Below are 22,246 nucleotides of genomic sequence, written 5' to 3' on the forward strand. Positions count from 1 at the left end.
AAGAAAGTAAATAGTAAGAAAATTAGAATAATTTGTAGGCAACAATACACCGTATTGAGGGGCCACTCGCTGGAAAATTTTTCAAACGTAGCAGAATCTTAAAGTGTATCTACGCAGATATATTAAATACTGATTGTATGTATTATAGGAGGATCTCTATGTCGGAACATCCACCACTCGCCTTATTTCCCGAAATCCTGATTTATTAAGATTTTGTGCATATTCAATTTTGATCTACTCATCAAAGTCTATCAGAATCTATTATAGCTTTAGAACGGGAGTTCAAAAGAGATCATCCATACATGTCTATATGCATAGTTTAGTTGAATTATGACGAGTGGTGAAAAATAATTATTTTATTTTATTATATTACTAATACTTAGTAGAAAATAAAGTTGCCCTATTAGCTCAGTTAAGTCGCCCTATTAGCATCGGTTAAGGCGTAACCAATTCTGCCCGCAGTATGCTTAGGGTAGCGGGTTCGATTCCCGCCGTCGCTACAAAATTAATTTTATTAATAGTTGTGATGTGCTGGGCTAGTACATGGTATATGCATGAAGGACGTACACTCAGCCTCTGAAATTGAGGAGCTGATAAATGAAATTATCACTGGAAATGTGGTAAAACACATATATGGTATCACAATGGGCTCTATAGCCTAAGTGTGTCCTTCGTGGACAGCCAATATAACCTTACCTAACCTAATAGAAAATAAACTATAATAAGTAAAGACTTTCGTAAAATGAAGGGAATACCTTCATTTGTCATTTTTTATAGTCTTAGATGAAGTAATTAATAGTTATCACTATTATTATCTTATTAAGTTTTAGCTTAAATGCAATCAACAACAGCTAGCTTTACAAAATTAATTTGAACAATATAAAAAAGTAAAAAAGGACGAATAAAAAAACCATAGAACTACTGTAACCAATCTTTTTTTTCTAGTTAAAAAGAATTACATCAACTATAATAATTACCTACATCTTTATTATACCATGTATATATGAAATATACATAGTATCTTAAGTTTAGTCCCAAGTTTGTAACGCTTAAAAATATTGATGCTACGAAGAAAATTTTGGTATAGGTGTTCATAGAATCACCTAGTTAGTCCATTTCCGGTTGTCTGTCCGTTTGTCCGCCTGTCCGTCTGTCCGTCCGTCCGTCTGTGCGTCTGTTACCTGTCAACATGGTAACTCAAAAACGAAAAGAGATAGAGAAAATTTTGAAGCGTACTCAGGGGGTAAAAAGTGAGGCCGAGTTCGTAAATGAGCAATATAGGTCAATTGGGTCTTGGGTCCGTACGACCCATCTTGTAAACCGTTAGAGATAGAACAAAATTTTAAATATAAAAAATGTTCCTTATAAAAAAATAAAGAAACTTTTCTTTGAAACATTTTTTTGTAAACATCACTGTTTACCCACGAGGGCGTTAATTAGGTGCAAATTTTATAGTATGTATTAATATGGGAATATCAGTTATGTGTGTGTGGGCTATTAAAAAGTGGATATCTTTTAAAATTTACGTGACGTAAAAAAACAAACGATTGCGTCATCAACACTGTCTATACATGGTATTTCAACAATTAACTCAGTCAATTGTTTGTTTCATTACTTTTTATCATATATTTACACACATTTATTTTTTTCCAATAAAAGTATACTAACTCGATAATAAATTTACATTTCTACTTTTCCTTTTTCTATGTTTTTAATCATTTGCTTGCTACGTTTGATGTTTTATTAACTTTGAGATTTCTTTTATTTACCGCTGTTTGCATAAAAATGTGTTTATGTAAGTACGTTCTATTTATCGCTAAAGACGTCATTGTTTTGTTCGAGTCTTCTCTTTGTTGTTTTACTCGATTTTGCTCCCTTTGTCAATAATTTTTAGATGCAGGAAAACAATAGTAATGTACTTTTTGTCTTGGAGCACCACTCTAGGTCTAGATAACAAGGGCATGACTTTATTACCTTTCAAGAAGACTATCATTTTTATATTCGTTAGTTTTCAATTCAGAATTTACACGGAATATGTCGAAAATGACGAGTAGTTTTCTTAGAAATAGTTGGTTACATAAAAAGACTATAACTGAGATAGTTCTATGCGTTTCGTACAATTTTATAATGCAAATGGGCCTAAATTGGCACTAACAGCACTTTATTATTATGATCACGCTCAAATGTCAACAAATTCCAATGAACAATAAATTTAGTGCTCCAAATAAAATGAATGACAATTGAGGAAGAGCAAAATTGATATGGTACTTGATAAAGTCAATTGAAATGCTATCAATGGTTCTATTAGTTTCTGTAGTGCGTCACGAAGGCAAACCTTCAAAGTGCACTGTAACTCAACCTTTGAGCGTACCATTCGTTGTTGTAATCATTACCATTATCAGCATCTACTTACTAATACTGGATATTATTTTAATCTCAAGTCACTCTTCCAAGTATTCTTATTTAATGTATTTAGCTTCATCGGGTTATAAGCAGCATATGATTGACGAAAATATGTTCGAAAGAACTGTATGAAATCATTCGTCGCTTCGATATGAGCTCCTCAATAAGGACTCACCATTACTGAACAACAACAAATAAAAACATACTATATCTAAACTTCAAAAGTCAAGAGAAAAATTATTGGTAATTAGAAAAAAATTCAGTTTAAAGTAAACCCAACTAATAATGGACGAACTATTTCGTTAAAAAATTTTATTAAAAGTAATAATTCAAACCATATAAAAAAAAAACAAGGTTTTACTTTAAATTTTTTTTAAATTGAATAATGCATTTATAAAAAAAATCGTAGGGCTACTCAGAATGCATTTTACTTACCATTGAAATATTTCAACATCTTTTTTTTTTTATATAAAACCTTCCTTCTTGTAATACGTACCGATATATAAATAATAATAATATTTATGAAGAGTAGGTTAAGTAACGGTAAAATTCAAATGGACATACCGAAACATGTAATACACATACATATGTAGTATCTTATCATATGTACGTACATACATACACCATATCAGGTAGATGACTAGTATATACGTGTTATGTGTATTCCAAGTTAAATCTCCTCTCTACTCATTGTATTGTTGATATTGAATGTAACTAATGAAAATATGTTACATAATAGGGTAGGATGAAGTATCAAGAATACAATTTTTATCTGTGAAATATAAAAAAGGTTGAGTGGTTGAATAAAAAAAAAATACCATCACTACTGATTGTTTATTATAATCTCATACTTTTGACCAGAAAACTAGAAATTACCATGCAGATTTTCGTCGATTATATCAATAGTTTGAGCACAGCCTCCGTGCCTTTTTATACCATGTATATGAAATATTCCAAAGTATACTAAGTTTAGTCCCATGTTTGTAACGCTTACAACTATTGATACTATGAAGAAAATTTTGGTATAAGTGTTTATAAACTCGCCTAATTAGTCCATTTCCGGTTGTCTGTCTGCTGTCTGTCGTCTGTCCGTCTGTCATCATTATAACTCAAAAACGAAAAGAGATATCAAGCTGACATTTTTATAGCGTGCTGCGGACGTAAAAAGTGAGATCGAGTTCGTAAATGAGTAACATTGGTCAATTAGGTCTTTGGTCCGTAGGACCCAGCTTGTAAACCATTAGAGATAGAACAAAAGTTTAAATGTAAAAAATATTTCTTAAAAAATAAACAACTTTGGCTGGAAACATTTTTTCGTAAACATCACTTTTTACCCGTGAGAACGCATATTATGCGTAAATTGTAGTATTATATGGGTATATCAGTTATATGTGTGTGACATGTATGTATGCGTAATAAGGCAGAGTAATCAACACTGTCTATACATGATATTTCAACAATTAACTCAGTCAATTTCAGTTTTAATTAAAAATGATTTTTGTGAAAACAGAAATTATAGTCAACCGTGAAAACGTAAGATTTGGGAAAACGATTTTTGCATTTATTATTTTCCATGATCATAATTATATTAATATTGCCCTCAACAGTTATTCATCGAATAACAGTTTATTGCATAATTAAAAACATCCGGAGCTCCCTAAAAGAAAAATTTAAGAGAATTTTCATCAAAAAAAATTTTTTTTGACCTAACAAAAGCCTCCCAATTCTGTTCTAGTACAGTACATGAATATTTGGTAATAAATCTTGTATAACATATTTGTATATGGTACATTTTTTATTTTTATAATGAAATAAAATGCGTTCGTCTTTATATTAAAGAATGAAACAAACATATGTATTAGCATTTATTTGTTTGGTCAGTCCAGTCATCTATATTTTTTTTATACATATTAGTAATTCTATAAATGGTCCGGTTTGATTACCTAATTTTTACTCTTTTATATTATTATTTATTATTTTTAAAAGATTTCGTTTTTATGATCCGTAGATAAAAATAATGAAAACGTAGTAATTTTATTCACTTTCAATTCAAATTTAATTTCTTTTCCAAATAAGTGGGAAATACTTCATGTAGGAACATTCATAACATCGTTGCACTGAATTGAATTTCTCCTCGACTTTTTAATCCATTGATTGATCTCCGGCGGAATTCACGCTGTACCGACTCGTTTCTGCAAACAACCTCCACTATGGTCCACTACAGCTCCATGCTCTTCTAAAAGCCGAGTACTTTTCGACTAAAAGACACTTAGTTATTATGCCCCACTCCGTAGAAATAAAATATCAAATGTATGTAATATAGTTTTAGTACATTCAATTCTTAAGTTTAAAACCTAAATGGCTGAGCGGTCTAAGGCGTTTGTCTGTGTCTGTTTGTCCATTTAGACAAAATAAGGAAGTAAAGATAATGATTTATGCGAACGGTATCCATCAAATTAGCTCAGTTTTGTTCACGTCTTTGTTCATAAAAAGAAAAAAATTTATATCTCTAAATAAATACTGAATTTTATTAAACTTTTATGATCGGATCTTATCTTTTGTGGCGTGGTTTAAGCACACACTTTATGTTGGTACAGTGTTTAGTGATTATTTTTAAATTGTAAATAAATAAAGCATTCATTAATTAGCAAATATTTTTAATTATATGAACTGTTTGTAGTTTAATAAATAATATTTCCAAATAATAATAATAATGTACATATAATGAAAACATTTAATTTTCATAATTACATGTTAAATACACTTATTATAAATTAACGTGTATTTACCATTTATACAAATTTTATTAAATCTATCTAATTTTTATACCATGCATATATGTAATATGCAAGGTATACTAAGTTTAGTTCCCAGTTTGTAACGCTTAAAGATAATAATGCTATTGAACAAAATTTTGGTATAGGTGTTTATAAAATCACCTAATTAGTCCATTTTCGGTTGTCTGTCCGTCTGTCTGCCAACGCGATAACTCAAAAAAAAAAAGATATCAAGCTGAAATTTTACAGCATACTCAGGACGTAAAAAGTGAGCTCAAGTTCGTAAATGAGCAACATTGGTCAATTGGGTCTTGACCTATGGGTCCGTAGGACCCCTCTTGTAAATCGTTAGAGATAGAACAAAAGTTTAAATATAAAAAATCTTCCTTCAAAAATAAACAAATTTTGTTTGAAACTTTTTTTTCGTAAACATCACTGTTTACCCGCGAGGACGCAAATTAGGCGTAAATTGTATAGTATGTATTATATGGAGATATCAGTTATGTATGTGTGACATGTATGTATGTGTAATGTGATAGAGTAATCAGTACTGTCTATGCATGGTATTTCAACAATTAACTCATCCAATTGTGTGTTTTCGCTTGTTATTATTGAATTTATTAATTGAGATTTATTTGTAGAAAAGATTGGGTCAAAACCATACCATTGATTTAACCATTGGGTCAGTATTAAATCTTACTGACATTAACAAAGATCCACTATTAAATAATCCACTAATAAGTAAATCAGAATATGTCCATAATGCTACTAGGGCAGATGATTCTAGCAACAGTAGCTCTAGAAAACACATCAAAAATGAGCTCAACAAGATATTTCATTAGAGTGCTACCCGTATGGTCTAACCATCAAAATTCCCAGATAATGAAAATAACTGTCCTGAATATTGAAATAGTCATTATTATTTGATTTTCTGCGATATTCTGGCCCTGTTAAGGAACGGCTAATCCGTAGAACACCTGAGCATTTTAATTGCAGGAATAACGCGTTTAAGCCAAGAAAATTGCAGACCCGTGCTAACTCAATCCCATTTAAAAGTTTTAACTTGATTGTTTTTTGTGTCCAAGCTTATTTTTTCGTCAATATGTACCATGTAGCCGAAAACAAAATTTTAAATTCGGAAAATGAATTACTTTTCGAAGTCGAATTATGATTTTCCTATGTTCGCTGAGAAGAATCATTTAAAAAAAAGTTTAATTTTCGACTATTTTAAGTTGAAAGTAGATGGAGTCCATTTCAGCATAATTAATCATTTTTTAGGCAAAGGTTACATCTATCCACATTTCAACTTTCTCAATGTATGTCTTATACTACTTCGTAAAATTATTGTGATCTGAAGACATCGAATATCGGATATTCATTGAAATTATATAAATAAACTCTTACAAGAACGACCTTGACCGTTAAAGCCATACATAATGTGTGTACCTTGGCCGTCTTATGAAAATAGGTTACTAAGAATATTTAATATGTTTTTAAAAACAACATTTTTTTAAAAACTATTCCAGTTCGTTGACCAATATAACCTTAAATATATTAACTGTGTTTCTATTGACAAAAACAGTAATCACAGTTTTTGGTTTTGAGAAACAAATGATAATATCAGATACAATAGATAATTAATTTATTTTCAATTATTTTATCATTAATGTTTTATTGTTTTTAAAAAGTTTCATTGTGTTCAATCAAATTCCATCACGGAAAATATGTGCTTACCTAATTTTTTTAAAACAAAAATACTATTCAAACATTATTTTGCCAGATGGTTCAAGATCTGCTGTTCATTGCCAAACCTGTTTCTTTAAATAATTTGTATTGAAATTTTTCCAATATCTCATCATTTTTCTTATAATATTTCAACTCTCGCAAGGGATTCTTATTCCCATCCCAACGATTCAAACAGTATCGCTATGTCTCGCTTAGCTCTTTCGGCAATCTGCAGATACTATACTATCTGTTCGGTTTATTTGCTGAAAACTGCGCCCAATTTGAGAACAACTTCCTGTCGTGGACCTGTAGATACCAGAGGAAAAATTTTTCTAAAATCCACTTGAACTGCAATCAATTCATTTTCCGATGTACATGTGTTCAAACTACCTAATTTTGTCTTGCAATCTATATCCCGCTAATCATTTTAGTGAGAAAATGCCATTAGAGTCCTAACTTCGATAGTTTCACTTTTATAGAAACGAGAAAATGAATGGCTTTCGGGTAATTCACCAGAAAACATTTGAAGTTTCGATTTCACAAATTGTATAAAGTATTTTTTTTCAAAAAGCGTAGTTTAAACCATTTTTAATGGTAGAAAACCAACACCATCATTTAGGTTGTGACTGTACAATCTATTTTATAGGCCAACTTCATAAAATAGACGTTGTAGGGTAAAAAGTGTACCGCAAATGGTATCGCTTATTGTCAAAAAGTACAAGGGTGATGTCGTTATCAAATCAAAAAAATTTACAAAGCTGTTGCTAAGAATTATGAAAATAATCAAAATATGGTTTTATACTTTTTATAACAAAAACTCTTTAAATAAGAATATATTATTATCTTCTGAAAAGCACCTGATTCTTTTATAATCCGAAAATTATTGAGTAAAAAAACCTGATTTAGTGCTTAAATCCAATCCAATTATCTATAGATATTGATACATAACAAAACTTAAGTATGGACTACAAAAGTTTGACACAGAAATTTTTTGTGTAGATAATTTTGTTGATAATCCAAAAATATTTTTTCTACATAAAAAATAAATAACAAAAACATAATAAAATTTTATTATGAATTAATTAATAAATATAACGGTCAAGTTCATAACAATATTGTCAACAAAAACATTTATCAAAGTTTTTTTTGGTTTAATATAAATCTCGATGGTGTACAGTAAAACGTTTCTTAAAGCATTACAAACCTAGACATATATTTATGTTGAGACTTTTATTTTACTTTAATATACTTTTTGTTAAGAGATCTCCACTTTCCACTACTACCTTATACGGAAGATAGCTTTTAGTCAACTTTCAAAGTTTTTGATTTTGCTACACCAAAAACCACTAGAATATTTTTTGCTCTACCATTTCGCATCAAACAAATTATATAAAAGATCATTAACAGAAGAAAACTAAAATAAAAAATCCTTTTCCTCACTCTTTTCCGAAGATAATTTTTATAATGTACTCCTCTTTTTTAATAATTTGAATAATAGCCTAGATTTTATAGATAGATTTTCTACATGCCCTAGTCTCTGAGACTTATTTTCATGCTTCGATGAACTCGTGAAGTATTCGCTCTCGTTTCATAAGTAGACTATAGTTAAATACATCAAAAGAAATATTTGATCAAAGTGCGATCGGAGTGATTGTCTGTTGACGCATTTGACTTGTTGATTTTGATTGTATTTTAAAGATACAATCTGGAATGCATCCATAAAGATTCTGAAATATTTCAAGGTGGTACAAGATTTTTCTTTGTTTAAGCAAATTATTATAGTTACATATGCCACAGTTGTGCTTTTGCATCTCACTTAAAACATCGAAATACTGAAGTAGGGATGGAATTTGAAAAATACTGCTAGATTTTGTGGAATTTGCAGCAAATTGATGTGAGCTTGTACTGTAGTTATTATCCGCTGGTGCTGTTCATCAAAGTAATAATAATAATTTATTTTTAAATTTTTTTCTTGTAACACAAAAATATACTTTTAGTGTTACCGACTTCAACTTTACACGTGATCATGTTTCAATGGTTTGTGCGCAAATAACAAAAAAATTATTTCTATCAGTAAAATGTTGATTGACAAAACTTTTAATTTTGATTTGTACACAATCCGAAATTCCGAACATTTCGAAGTTGAAGACAATGAAGTAGATTAATGGAAATGCTACTCTAGTGTGAACAGGTCATAGGTTTGTTCTGATTTTTTTACACCAAATATTTTGGCTAAGCTGCAATGAACCGTAATTAAGCATAAAAGACATTTAATATTATATCCATAAAAAACTATAATGATAGTTTTACTGTAAAACTAAGATTACATAAATTAATAATTTTTTTTTATCTCCAAAAATATTTCGTAACATATCAAATAACTTGTTTTAACGAAGAACAAGTTTAATAAAATGTTATTCGTTGTAGATACTGTGTACTATGTACGTAAAATTTTTAAATGAATGTCTATAACCATATATGTTACATCATTATATTTAGTTATAACTTAAATGAACAAATATAAATAGACGCATTGTATGAACATACACCCATTACATCAAAATATTTTATCGTTAATTAAATATATTAATATTGTGTAATTTTATTTTTGTATTTTAATTTTTAAAAATCTTTTAAGAAAAAACAATACACCAACAAAATTAATCAATTTTCAATAATGTCATTATATTTTGCACGATTTAAAGACAATGTCTATTGATATTTTAAAACCTATTGCCAGGAATAAAAGCGCTTTTGATTGCTTATATTAAAAGCTTTAAAGGTATATAAGTAAACAAAATTGTAATCATGTATGTTTCATAAATTAAAAATGTCGTTATATATCAAAACTACAAGAACAGTTTCTTTTAAAAAAATTATATTTCCAGTTGTAACATTTGGTTCAGAATCATGAGTTCTAAAACACTACAGACTTGCGAAAGAATAGTTACCTACAAAGTTTATGTGAAATTTGAACCTGGAAAATAAGAAGGAAAACAGTAAGATTTCTATTCAGCAAAGCAAATTCTGTAGGGAACATAAAATAACAAAGAATAAGATGGTCTTGACAAGCGGAGCTGACGGGGATGGAATAATAACGAATTTGAGCCTCTATTAGAAGCCATCATGGAAACAGCAGAGTTCGTGGAAGAGATGGAAGCATGGTGCGGAAGAAGACCAACGAAGAATGGGGAGATCAAGGACTGATAGTGAAAAGAAGTTCGGGAGGCGCTCCGCGGGAATAGTAAATATAAATAGGATATTGTACAATAAAAGAGGACACAAACCAAAACCAACAGAGTGAGTGCTTTCAGGGCTTGAGTGGGAAATAAATAATTTGTACTTTATTTTCTGGGCAATAGTATATAGCTTATTGTCCATTGAGAGCTAAACTTATTTTTGCAAATTGGTATTTAGTTTTTTGACTCGCAGGGAACATATGAAAAGATAGAGACAAAATAATCGGTTATCACTGAGATTAGCAATTTGGATAATAAAGAAATTCGTAGACTATCTAAACGTTTCAAAAATATTTGTTTCTCAGTTCTGGAGTCTTCGTTGGATAACGAACCTATGCAATTACATTTGTGCACGTTGCAATTATTTCTAAAATATAATTTACATTGTATGCAGGTAAAAATAATTAATCAACATAAAAAATAGGAATCAGCAAACAAATGTCTTTCATGTTGTTGTTGTTTTGTTTTTTTTTTTTTTTTTTTTTTTTTTTTTTAAATAACTGTTTATGAATAATTTTGTCATTAATATTATTAGAAGAATTCGAATTAATAATAGTAGTAAAGTAAATTAACTTTTAGTAAATTAACATTTTTATTTTTAATATTTTATTAAAAAAAGATAATAATTAATATTTTTTATATTTTAAACTACCGTTTTTCTATTGATGCACATGCTGATTTTGAGGTCACTGACGAGGGCTGGATGTGTACAATAAATCCGCTTTAGAACCTTAAGAAAGCGAATTATGATATTTCGGAAATGTCTGAAGACCGGTTCTTTTAAGTTCAAGAAAGTACCTTACGGCTGTCCTTTTAACTGGCTAAATTTTGAGAAAATAGACAAATCGGTGAATTAAATACCATTTCCACATGTTTCGGTCATGTTAAGTCGAATAAAATGACTCCCATTCTGATTCGACCTTTAGTCAAGCGAGGCTATTATTTTTTAAGAAAATGTTGACTAGTTTCATAAAATGAAAATAATACGTGATCAGTCATGCGGGACATGAGCTCCATATACATCGATCATGTGGCTTGAAAACTGAACAAAGGGAATTCGCACGTCTGATTTTGAATTATTTAAATTTTTTTTAAAGAAGTTTATATGCTAAAAAATGGGATAATATGTCAAACGTCAGACCGAGAGGCCAAATGTCAAACAGTTTAGTATCGAACCGGGTACAGAGTCGTTTTATTTGATTCGATAAGATTAAAATATCTATCTCATGCCTTCCATTTCGAATCTCGGGTATTTAAAAATTTAAATATGTGAGGAATGGGAGTAAAGTTGATGTTTTGAGAATCTGCATAAGCGGTGGTAAGCGGGTTGAAGAATTCCATACGGTGAATTTGTCTTTAAAGCTCATATGGTCTATCTTGGGGGGACCTAAATAAATGCTGTAATGTAGGGGGGGGGGGTTAAGTTGAAATTTCCCAGCGAACGGGCGGATAATGGCTTGTAAAAATACAATTTATATGAATACAATTTGTAAACTTACAAACTATCTCGTTAGCCACATGAAATATACAAATGTAAGAAGAGTTTTTATGAACGAAGACGTCTGACCGGCTGTCGACTTAAGTCGGCTGCCATCACAACAACAACAACTAATAAATGATAAGGTATAAGACTATTTCTTTGTCTTACATACAAAATAACGTCCATAAAGTCTACAAACAGTATATCAATTCGATACATTTCAATCATAAGTATATAATTATGTATTGAAAACGAAAAAAAGTAAATTACAAAATTATTTTACAAATATCTGCAAATTACAATGAAAAACTTTTCTAATAAATTTCATGTCAAATTAAAACAATTGCATTGCATATCTATCTCGAAATAAAACATTTCATATAGAGAATTCATTCGAATGAATGGTTATAGATCTATAACCCAACAGACAATCGTGTAAGTTTACCTATATTAAGTTAGCTAGTCACTTTTCTATATGGAGAATTTTTTTTATCCAAATAGAAATTAATTATTCGTGACATTTTTATCTTGTCACTCAATAATTTTTCAAAAAGGGGGGTCCGCTAAATTAATATTAAGTTAACGGACCACTTGATAAATTTTCCAAGTTTTATACAAATAACTTTCCGTTTTTATGCATAAATTATTCCAGAAACTTTTTATTTAGCTGCTGAATTTTCTTTTAAAACGGGCCGCTAATTAAGTTAGTAGGCCACCATCTTGCGCAATGAAAATTTTCCAACTTTAGCATACCAATGTTAAATGTGTTAGCAATCTGAATCCATACTGTTAATCCGATAGGGACCCATTTGAAAAGTGGTCCTCTAACTTAATATATGTAGTGGGTTTGAGTGTACAGAGATGTCCTATGAGATTGCATTTACTACATTTACTAAGTATCTGTCTGTATTAGTTAGTTATCAGTAAAACAATCAGAATTAAAATTTAACATTTAATAAATTTTTGTATATTAGGATTCTTTTGAAACGGTTGTGTTCTTCCTTTTTGGATCTAATGTACTTTGTATCGTAATTCAAAAGTAACTATTTTTATTTCTTTTTATGACGCTCACGACCAAATAAATGCGATACTCGGTTTTTAATATCTAACTAGCAGATATCCGCCCGCTTTGCTGGGCAATTTCTCCTTTTTAAACCAAATACTATCACGTTATAGCCCTCAATTATCCTCACTTTTTTATTGTTATGGATTTTAATTTTTCTGGATTATGGGTTTTAATTCTAGCTTTTTTGAAAATAATTTGCCCATGATACTCACTGACATTGTAACTTTCTATCCAGTCATTAAATTAACCTGATTTTTATACTTTTTGGATCAAAATTACCCCATATACTGGCTTTCATCAAATTCCAAAACAAAAATTTTTTCCCGATTTTTTTCAAAGGGGTACCCTTTAAAAAAAATGTAAAATATCGAAAATTTTTTTTATCTCCAATTTCGATAAAACTCAATAAAAAGGATAATATTGACCCAAAAAGTACAAAAATCGGATGCATTTGTTGAGTGGTCGAATAGTTTTTAAGATACGAACTACAAAGGGGTAAAATTAGCTCCAATAACGAATAATCCATTTTTGTGCTGATAAGGCCGTTACTTGGTGAAAATACATTATGAAAAATTAAAAACATCTATTTTTATGTTTCTTTACATTTAACATCTAATAATTTTGCTAAACAGAAGATACAATGATCACGAAACAGTTGTCGTAATTAAATAATTTTCACTAAAAATTCAGAAATTTATTATTCCTTAATAATATTCCCTAAGAATTAAATGGTTCAGAAACAATTCAAATGCACATATGTCCTAGGGCATTTTTTTACTAAAAATTTTGCCTTTGAATAGCTTTTGTGAGCTACAAACCTCAATACGAACCGCAAACCTTGCATGTCAACATTTACCGCATTTTGTATGGTCGGAAGACCAACAAATTCACCAACATACTTGCCGACTAGACCAGCCTATTTTCTTTTCCATTTTTCGATAAAACTTATCTCAAATAATTTTTAACTTTCAAGTATCACATCCTTATTAACTTCCCAGTAAAGGAAGTTATTGTAATGGGTTTGATTTTCGAAATCGAAATTTTCAACATATCTTTACGTTTCATGATCAGGAGGCATTAACACGTGTGTGTGTGTGTACGTACATTGGTGGTAATCTTTTTCCTGATCGATATCACGCGAATAAAAAATATCATCGACTTCGTTGAGTTGTTAATTGAAGCATATTAAGGGCAATAAGATCCGAAAACAAATTCGTAACATTCGGAGATTTATTATTATTATTTTTTTATAACTCTTTATTTTACTGGAAAGTTATTCGTGTGAACCTCACGGGTGACAACACCCTCAGCCCACGGCTTGGCTTGTTGTATTAGATTTTCAATAATTAAATAATCGATTGCTGATACAATCACATTTCATAAGATAAATCCAAACGATTGATTGTTGAAGCTCTGAATTTGTGCTTGGGGTTAATCGAATATTTTATATTGATATTAAGTGCAGTCTTTAATGTGAAATACAATATTTTAACTTATACTTTGTAAAACTTTAATGCAATAAGATACTTCGGTTGTATAAAACTTTTACAAAACTTTGACATTTGATAAAACGAATTTATAATTGTTTCAAACGGATTAGTACTTTGTATTTAATACAATTAAATTGACATATATGTACAGAAAGGGTGGTGCTTCACAACACTTCTTTGAGACACACAACAAATTAACAAATCATTTTTAATTGATTTATTTTGTTCTGAAGATTTTAGTGATAATCTGATCAGTTTAAATTACATTGCAAAATATCGATTTAAATAACATTAAATATAGTAACTTGGCAAAAACAAAATTATTTTATTCGATGGTTTTATATAACATTATTTGTACTGAGTGTTTAGGGACGATTTAGATTTTGTGTTAAAAAATTACTTGCCGTCGTATAAGTATTATGATAATAAAGCATCCGCAAGCCATATTCTTTATATCTTTTATTTATTTAAAATTTTCAACCTAGTAACCCGATCATCTTAGTCAAAATAAGTGGTCAGCCTCGGAATCTAACTTTTGAGACAACGTTTGTACTATCAAAATAAAGGTTTGTTCAAAAATTCAGTTTATTCAGTTAGAGGTGAAAACCTAAGATGATTGAAATATAGTATTCAAAACGCGATTGGTCCAAACTGTCTTTCTAAACAGAAAAATGTTAGGTCCATTCCACTTTGATATTAAAGATGCTTGATCGTTGCCTTCAATAACTTTGATCTGCCTTACAGAACAAATAAATGGCCTTGGTTTCTAAGTAAGTGAAAATTATGGTGTGTCATTTTTTTTTTAAGTTGCTACATTATATACAATACTAAAAAATACATCTTTAGAATAGTAATCCGCTTTCGATTTTGTGCGGATACCCCAAAAAAAGCATTCACATATTGTGTAAACTTGAAAAACTGTTATATATAGTTTTTCTGTAAGTAGTAACGTATACATAATTTTGCTTTTATTTGGGCGCGCACGCAAAAAAAGGAATTCACATTGTTATTCTGAACAAGCCCAAGAACATATAGGTGAATATGAACATACAAATTTTTTTGAATCAATATGAAAAAGATGGACTGAGATCCTAAGATCCTTTCCAACTATCTACGAAAGATAAGCAGGAAAATGATAGCTCTATTCTGTCTCCATCTCACGGTCTAAAGATGAGACTTGTTGCGATCGCTTGTCTTCATACTTTATTAAATCATTAAAGATAGGTTTATACCTAACCGGCCAATGAACTTGACTTTCATATTTAATGTAACAGTCAATGGCTGCCCGTGACCGTTTATAATTACGTGTTTGTTTCTTCTACAGACATCTGTGCTCCGTTGTGTCCAAATTAACACTTCGCAGAGATATAACTCTACGTTTTACACTATAGATGGCTTGAGTTCAAACTCTATTGCATAGTTGTTATATTGCATCAACAATTGTAGAGATGTTTAATAGCGATGTTACGATCAAACATTCAAAAAACTTTTCTTTTATTTGGAATTGCAAAAATTGGTAATATATTTTATTTAACACATTTTATCATAACCTGTCATTGAAATTTCATACTTTTATACTTGAAATAAATAAGAATAGTAAATTATAAGTAAATTTTTGTACACGAAATACGACCGTTCATTGTTATATTTATGTTTCTACTACAGCCATCTGTAATTGTTGCATGTAGATGAACATTTCATACAGTTCTAGGTTTTACACTACAGATGGCTTTAACTCGAATATAAGTTACACTAATGTTATGTTTTTAACTCATGATTTTCCCTCACGATTAAAGATTGAGTCTCATTAAGATTTTTGGCCCTAAAACTAGAAAAATCTCAAGTTGGTTAGGCATATGAAAATTTAGCAGTGAGTTATCTTATATATTTAGTTTTAGGATTTATCGATTTTTTTTTTTTTGTATAATAAATAATTAAAATAATAAAAAATAATTTTATTATTAGTGTATGACTACAAGCAGATGTATTTATATTCAGGTGATTGATGTATTTATACGATGATCTCAAAATTTTCGAACTTGCGTTCATTCTCAAGAGATTCAATGTTTGTTGCCCATGGTCCTAATAATTGATAACTTAACATTTGTACACAATATTCTCTCCTTTTCTACGTTTCACCTAATTTTAACGTTTCCGTAAAATAAAAAGAAACCTTGTATTAGATAGGGTCGCTCTTATGTCTGTCAGACCGATAGTCACTGCCTAATTTTTCAAAGTTTATTTGACCAGAATCCATTTGGTACACACTTTCAGTTTGATGACCCAAAACAAAATTTTTTTTCCGATTTACTCGATTTTTGCAAAGGGGTGCCTAGTTCTTAAAAAAATTGTTAAAAATAGGAAATTTTTTTTTGTCTCCAATTTCAATAATACTCAATAAAAAGGGTACTTTTGACCAAAAAGTACAAAAATCGGGTGCATTTGTTGACTGGTCATATTATCATTCCCTGTTTACCCCCAAAATAACAGTGTTTCATATAAACTTTCATCTCCAATTGGACCCTCTTAAGGAATGAGTTTTTATGAAAAAAGCAAAATAAACTTTTGTCTCAAACCATTAGCTCATATATCAAGTTTTACATTTACACCAAACTGTTCCTTTTTTATCGAAAAACTGTACATTTAGAAATTTCTTCCGACCATAACTAATTCCAAACTATTTCCCAGTTCCTTCTTGTAGGGTGGAAAATAAAATTTGGTTGTTGTATTAAATCAAGTCCAACAAAATGTATCCTTTTAGAGTACTGGCTAAAGTGCAATTCTATCGCGCTACAATTGCAAATTGGTTCAAATATGGCTAGTTCAATTTAGTTTTAACCAATATATTATTTCCGAATTCTTTCTGAAAATTTGGTCTTCATTTTGGGGTCCTCAATATTACTCAATTTTTACCAACCATAATTAAACAAAGATTATCCACCCTGTAAGAGAATATTTCCAAAAAACTTAAAAAACGATAAGGTTGTATTTATATCATTAAAATTTTTTAACATTTTTTTTCAACATTGTAAAATCATCAAAAATTATGTATATGACGTTGGAAAAAAACAAAATTAATATTTATTAATTAAAATATTCGTACATGTAAATTTTACAATAATTGATACGTGAATTGTATAATGGTTGATAAGTAGATAAATTTTTAGAAATGTGTAAACATTATTCTGCATTCATTCTATGGTAACAATCCAACAAAAATGAATCGATCAATCGTACTTAATTTCATCTTGATTTATTGATATTAGGTCACAGTTGAGCAAAGGTATCTTGTTTTCATTTATTCATCATTATTTTAATGCACATCTTCCATGTTGACATCCTTACAAGATGAAGCTCGCTTAGGAACGAAATAGTGAAAATAGTGACTATTCACTATTTGCTAATGAATAGCCACTACAAAATAGTGATTTTTTATACTTTTCACTGTTTCGTTTTTAGAGAGCTGGTGAAAATGAAGAGAGTGAGAGCAAAAAAAGAAGCGAGAGCAAAAAAAAAGGTATCATATAATGCAAAAAAATTGCTTTGAAAAGAGCATGGTAATATTAATTGATAATATTTCATGATAAAATTTCTGTGATCAAAATAATATAGTTTTGGTATATTCATTCAAACTTTTAAAATGCTTACCTTCAAAATTTACCTGGATCAAAAAAGTTGTGTGACAACTAAAACCTTTAAAATATCAAAAATAAAATAAAAAATTTTAGAAACAAGTACATGTGATTTTTGAATTCGTGGATTTCATATACAATACCCTTTCCCTTCTTACTCCGACAAAAAAACCTATAGTTCCTACCACGTTTTTATTAATTCGCTTTCGTGTATATTTGCTCAGGTCAAATTTTGTAATTTATTTTAAACTAAATTCATGACGATCTAGAAATTTCGTAATAGATAATAACGAGATGACAAGGCATGAAAATGAAAAGAAGCAACCAAAAATAACTTGTAGAAAATAATAATATTATGGAAAAACAGTTTTATCTTAAACTTACTTCCTAGATATGAGAAATTTTGGACATAAATAATACAGATTTAAATAAATAAGTGACAACTAACAATTGACTGAATAACTTGTTGAAATACCCTGAAGAGAAAGTGTTGACTGACAGTTTTTACATTATTTTTAATAAATTAAAAGATATTAAATAGGCAAGACTGAATTTCTACCTCGAAAGTCAATTTGCTAAAAAATCAACGATAATCTCCCACACCAGCCCTTCTTTACCTTCCCTTGATGATTCTGTACTGAAAATGAAAAGAGGGTAGTAGGACGGTGAATTATTTATAACATATGAAAATAATAAAGTGAACCAATTATAAAACCATTAACCTTTAAATTAGATTTCAAATGTGGAGCGTGATTTTCTTCGATTCATTATCTTCGATTGTTATCTGTCCAGGGTTTCTTCGATTGTTATCTGTCCAGGGCAGCGTAGTCTTCAAATATTGACAGATAATATTTTTTTGGAAGGTATGTTCTGCCATTTTAAGAATTTATCAGTACCTTGATACTTTTCCTGTTTGTGAAGAAATTTGAATGTTGATAATGTGGACTTGGTCGATTGAATATATTGAATTGATCCATTGAAAATTTTAAATGTATTATTTCCCCAGTAGTTTGTATCTTCTTAAGTATGACGCTCACTTTTGTTTACATTAAAAGTCATGGGAAAATCTTGAATAGAAATTTTTACCATATTTGGACAACAAATACGGAAACTACAAAACACCTTTATACAGAACATTTAGCACATTTCGTATGCAGGTTCTGAAGTTTTGTATGTGGGAATATATGGACTAACGGACAGAGGAGGATAGAATAAAAAAAATTTTTTTGCCATAATACACTCTTTCTACAAGGATGGTACCTCATATGTTTCAAGATATAAGGGATTAACTCGTTTACCTTAAAATTACTCGTGTTTAGTTTATATAAGATTTAATTTACATAAGGACTTTTGATTTAAAGTGTCTTCAAGACATGTCCTTTAAAGGACATGTCTTGAAGACACTGAATTGACACAAAATTTTGCACCCCTTGAGACTGTCCATTAACAGAGAATGAAATAAAAAAAAACTTTAAAAAATGGGATCATTTTATTAATATTTCTGATTTAATCCACTCATTTACTCTGTACGTTTCTTATCTGTTATTTTTGTCAAAACTATTATAGATGTAATTCTTAACAGTCATAAATTCGATTCAATTCTGTTCTCTTTAAGTTTTTTTTTCCTATTACTTATCGTCAATCGAAAACGCATTCAAAAATAATATTGAACGGGATTTTTTAACATATTTGATAAAATGTCGTATTTTACATGGAAACTATGCTTTCGAAAACGAAATACTGTTGTAATGCATAAACATATATTACTAACTTATACCCTTCAGCTAAAGGATAAAAATTTCAATAAAATAGAGAAATTTGTAATTTATATAATGGATTTCATACAAAAAAAAGCTTTGTTGATTCCGATAATCTCGGCACAAATCTTTATTTTTTTTAAAGGAGAAAAGGGTAGATTAACAACACAAACAAACTACTACAAAACAAAAAACAATTTTCATTATCAAAATGACATAGTCTGTGTTTTTTTATTCAATAAATAAATACAATCAGATTGAAATAGAAGAATTAAGAATGGAAAACAGAAACAAAAAGACGAAAAAACATTAATTAATAAATAATCAATAAGAAACAAAAATTATATGACACACAACAAGAAAATTAGACAAAGAAAATTGCATTAAAAACAATGCCTTTTAAATAAATAAATAATTTATAATAATCAATTTATAATAATCAACACAATTTATAATAATCAATAATTTTTCCTAATTCATTTTGTTCAATATAACCGATTGAGGTAATTCAAATTTAATCGGTTGTACAACGGATGCAGGTTGCTCATTATAACTTCGTCCATGCCCATAGCCTCCATATCCACCAGAATGATCTTCATGTGATGTAGAATGTGTATGTGATGAAGTATAAACTGGCTTAGATACAATTTCATACGTTGTTGATTTGTGTCCTCCCGATGTCAAAGCTTTCAAACCGATGATGGCCGACAACATTAATGATAATAAACCAGTCATTAGCGCTTTACCAGCTAACATGGCTAAACCACCCATGGCAATTGGGATCAAAGTACCTTTAACCATCATCATACCAGCTAATAATGCAGCTCCCATACCCTTATTCTTTTTACCACGTCCGGTTTCATCAACCAAAGCACGGGCAGCAGCCACACTTTGTTTATCCATGAGCTTAAAACGAATGGAATGCGTATTTAAATATCCTTCGATTTTCTTCAATAAAAATGCATCCAAGCGTGCTTCAGCATCATTGGGGAATTCACGAGCAAGATCCGAAACTAAATCGGAAGTTTTAGTTTCGGAGACATCTTTTTCACGAATAACATTAATTCCCGGTAACAATGAGTAATTATCATTTTCAGACATTTTTTCAACAAAGGACACTACATCTAATTTTAAACATGTTAAACTATAGGATTTGGCACAATCCCTACTAAATCCACGTCCACTTTGCTGTTGTTGTTCTTCCACTGCGTTGGTTAATCCACTAAGAACACATAAACAACATAATAGAATAAACGAATTCATTTTGGCTACACTTTTTGGTATGGGATAAATTTTGATGTAACTTAAACAACAAGTGATAATGTTATGATTATTTGTCGAAGTAATCGGACTATTTATATACCATTTTGTGTTTTTTAACAATTTAATTAATAAAAAAAAAAAAAAAAAGAGAAAAAGAACAAAAAAAGTAAATGTAATAATAATATCTTGGTTGGGTCTTTTTAGATGGTAGTAATGGTGGCACTCACATAGTGGTCAGTTTGACAGCCATTCTATTGTATATTTACTGGAGCAGAAATTTACTGAAGTAGTAACTTTTTTAGTAGTATTATTAATCACGGTAGACGATGTTTCTTATTAAAGGAGTTTTTTACCCAAAGTACATTGTAGTTACTTTTAAATGTTGAAAGAAATAAGAACATGTGCCTGTTATTATTAAACAAAATAAAAATATTTATTAATTTCTTATTATTTGTGAATTAATTCAATTTTACACAGAAGTCTTCAGTTTGCAGAATTGTTAAAGAAAATGATTTTCCGGAAAATTAAGGTAATTTATTGAATTATTAAATATTGAACAATTCAATATTGAAAATATGCTAAAGCATGCCGATTAATCGTGTAACGTATTAACATATATTTTGCTTGAGGTTGTTCAGACATTTTAATGCTGGAATGTGGAGAAGAAGTAACAACAATTAATTGACTTCTTTAAATCCACTTTCTGAGGGCAATTGGTTGTTTGTGTAACCAAAGTAATATTTACGAGATGGTAACCATGGATCTCATTGATCATGCATACGATCAATAAGAAATAAGAATCACCAGCCCGTTACAAGCAAAATGAAAATGTCTCCTGGATATTTGGTGTTTTCCTTCTTTTGATGCTAGTTTTCAGGCTTCACAAGTTTGTTCTGATATAAAATGTGAAATGATTTGCCCAATTTCGTTCCATATTGGGACAAAGTTTTGTAGTGGTGTAAGGAGTTCAACATCGACATTTTCTTGATCAGAGTGCCAAATTGAGTGTTGTATCTAACAAGGATTCATTAAGATACAGTAGATGTTTTATCATATATAGCTCTCCTTTATCCTCGATTTAGCTCTTTATTAATAGCCTATAAATATGAAAATCCTTGAATATTTTTAAAGTTCAGTAATTTCATGCTGAAATGTACAAATCTCGATTCGAGAAAATTACTTTCTTAGCTTGATTCTTCAATTTTTGTTTTAAGACAAACATTATCAATGAAATTGAATTAAATGAAAAACTTATGCACTATGAATGTAAATGAGAAGAACCTTTTCTAAATGCGTCATACGATGTCGATTGAAAATTCATTTGGCTATATGAACATTCTTAATAATTTTTTAACGTGCTTTGAGTAAAACATGTATAGACAATGAAATAATTCGTCAGTCGAGAATAATACTA

General features: G+C 29.6%; 1 protein-coding gene across 1 annotated transcript; it reads right to left on the minus strand.

The window, feature by feature from the left end:
- Nucleotides 1-20,040: 20,040 nt before the first annotated feature.
- Nucleotides 20,041-20,832, minus strand: LOC123291151. The gene has a single exon (XM_044871604.1). The coding sequence runs from the start codon at nucleotides 20,830-20,832 to the stop codon at nucleotides 20,041-20,043; it is 792 nt and encodes a 263-aa protein (XP_044727539.1).
- Between the last annotated feature and the right edge of the window lie 1,414 nt (nucleotides 20,833-22,246).

The sequence above is a fragment of the Chrysoperla carnea genome, chromosome 1 (assembly GCF_905475395.1).
Source record: "Chrysoperla carnea chromosome 1, inChrCarn1.1, whole genome shotgun sequence".
Taxonomy (NCBI): domain Eukaryota; kingdom Metazoa; phylum Arthropoda; class Insecta; order Neuroptera; family Chrysopidae; genus Chrysoperla; species Chrysoperla carnea.

Coding starts and splice junctions, on each gene's coding strand:
- LOC123291151 (XM_044871604.1), bottom strand. CDS start 20,832: ATGAATTCGTTTATTCTATTATGTTGTTTATGTGTTCTTAGTGGATTA.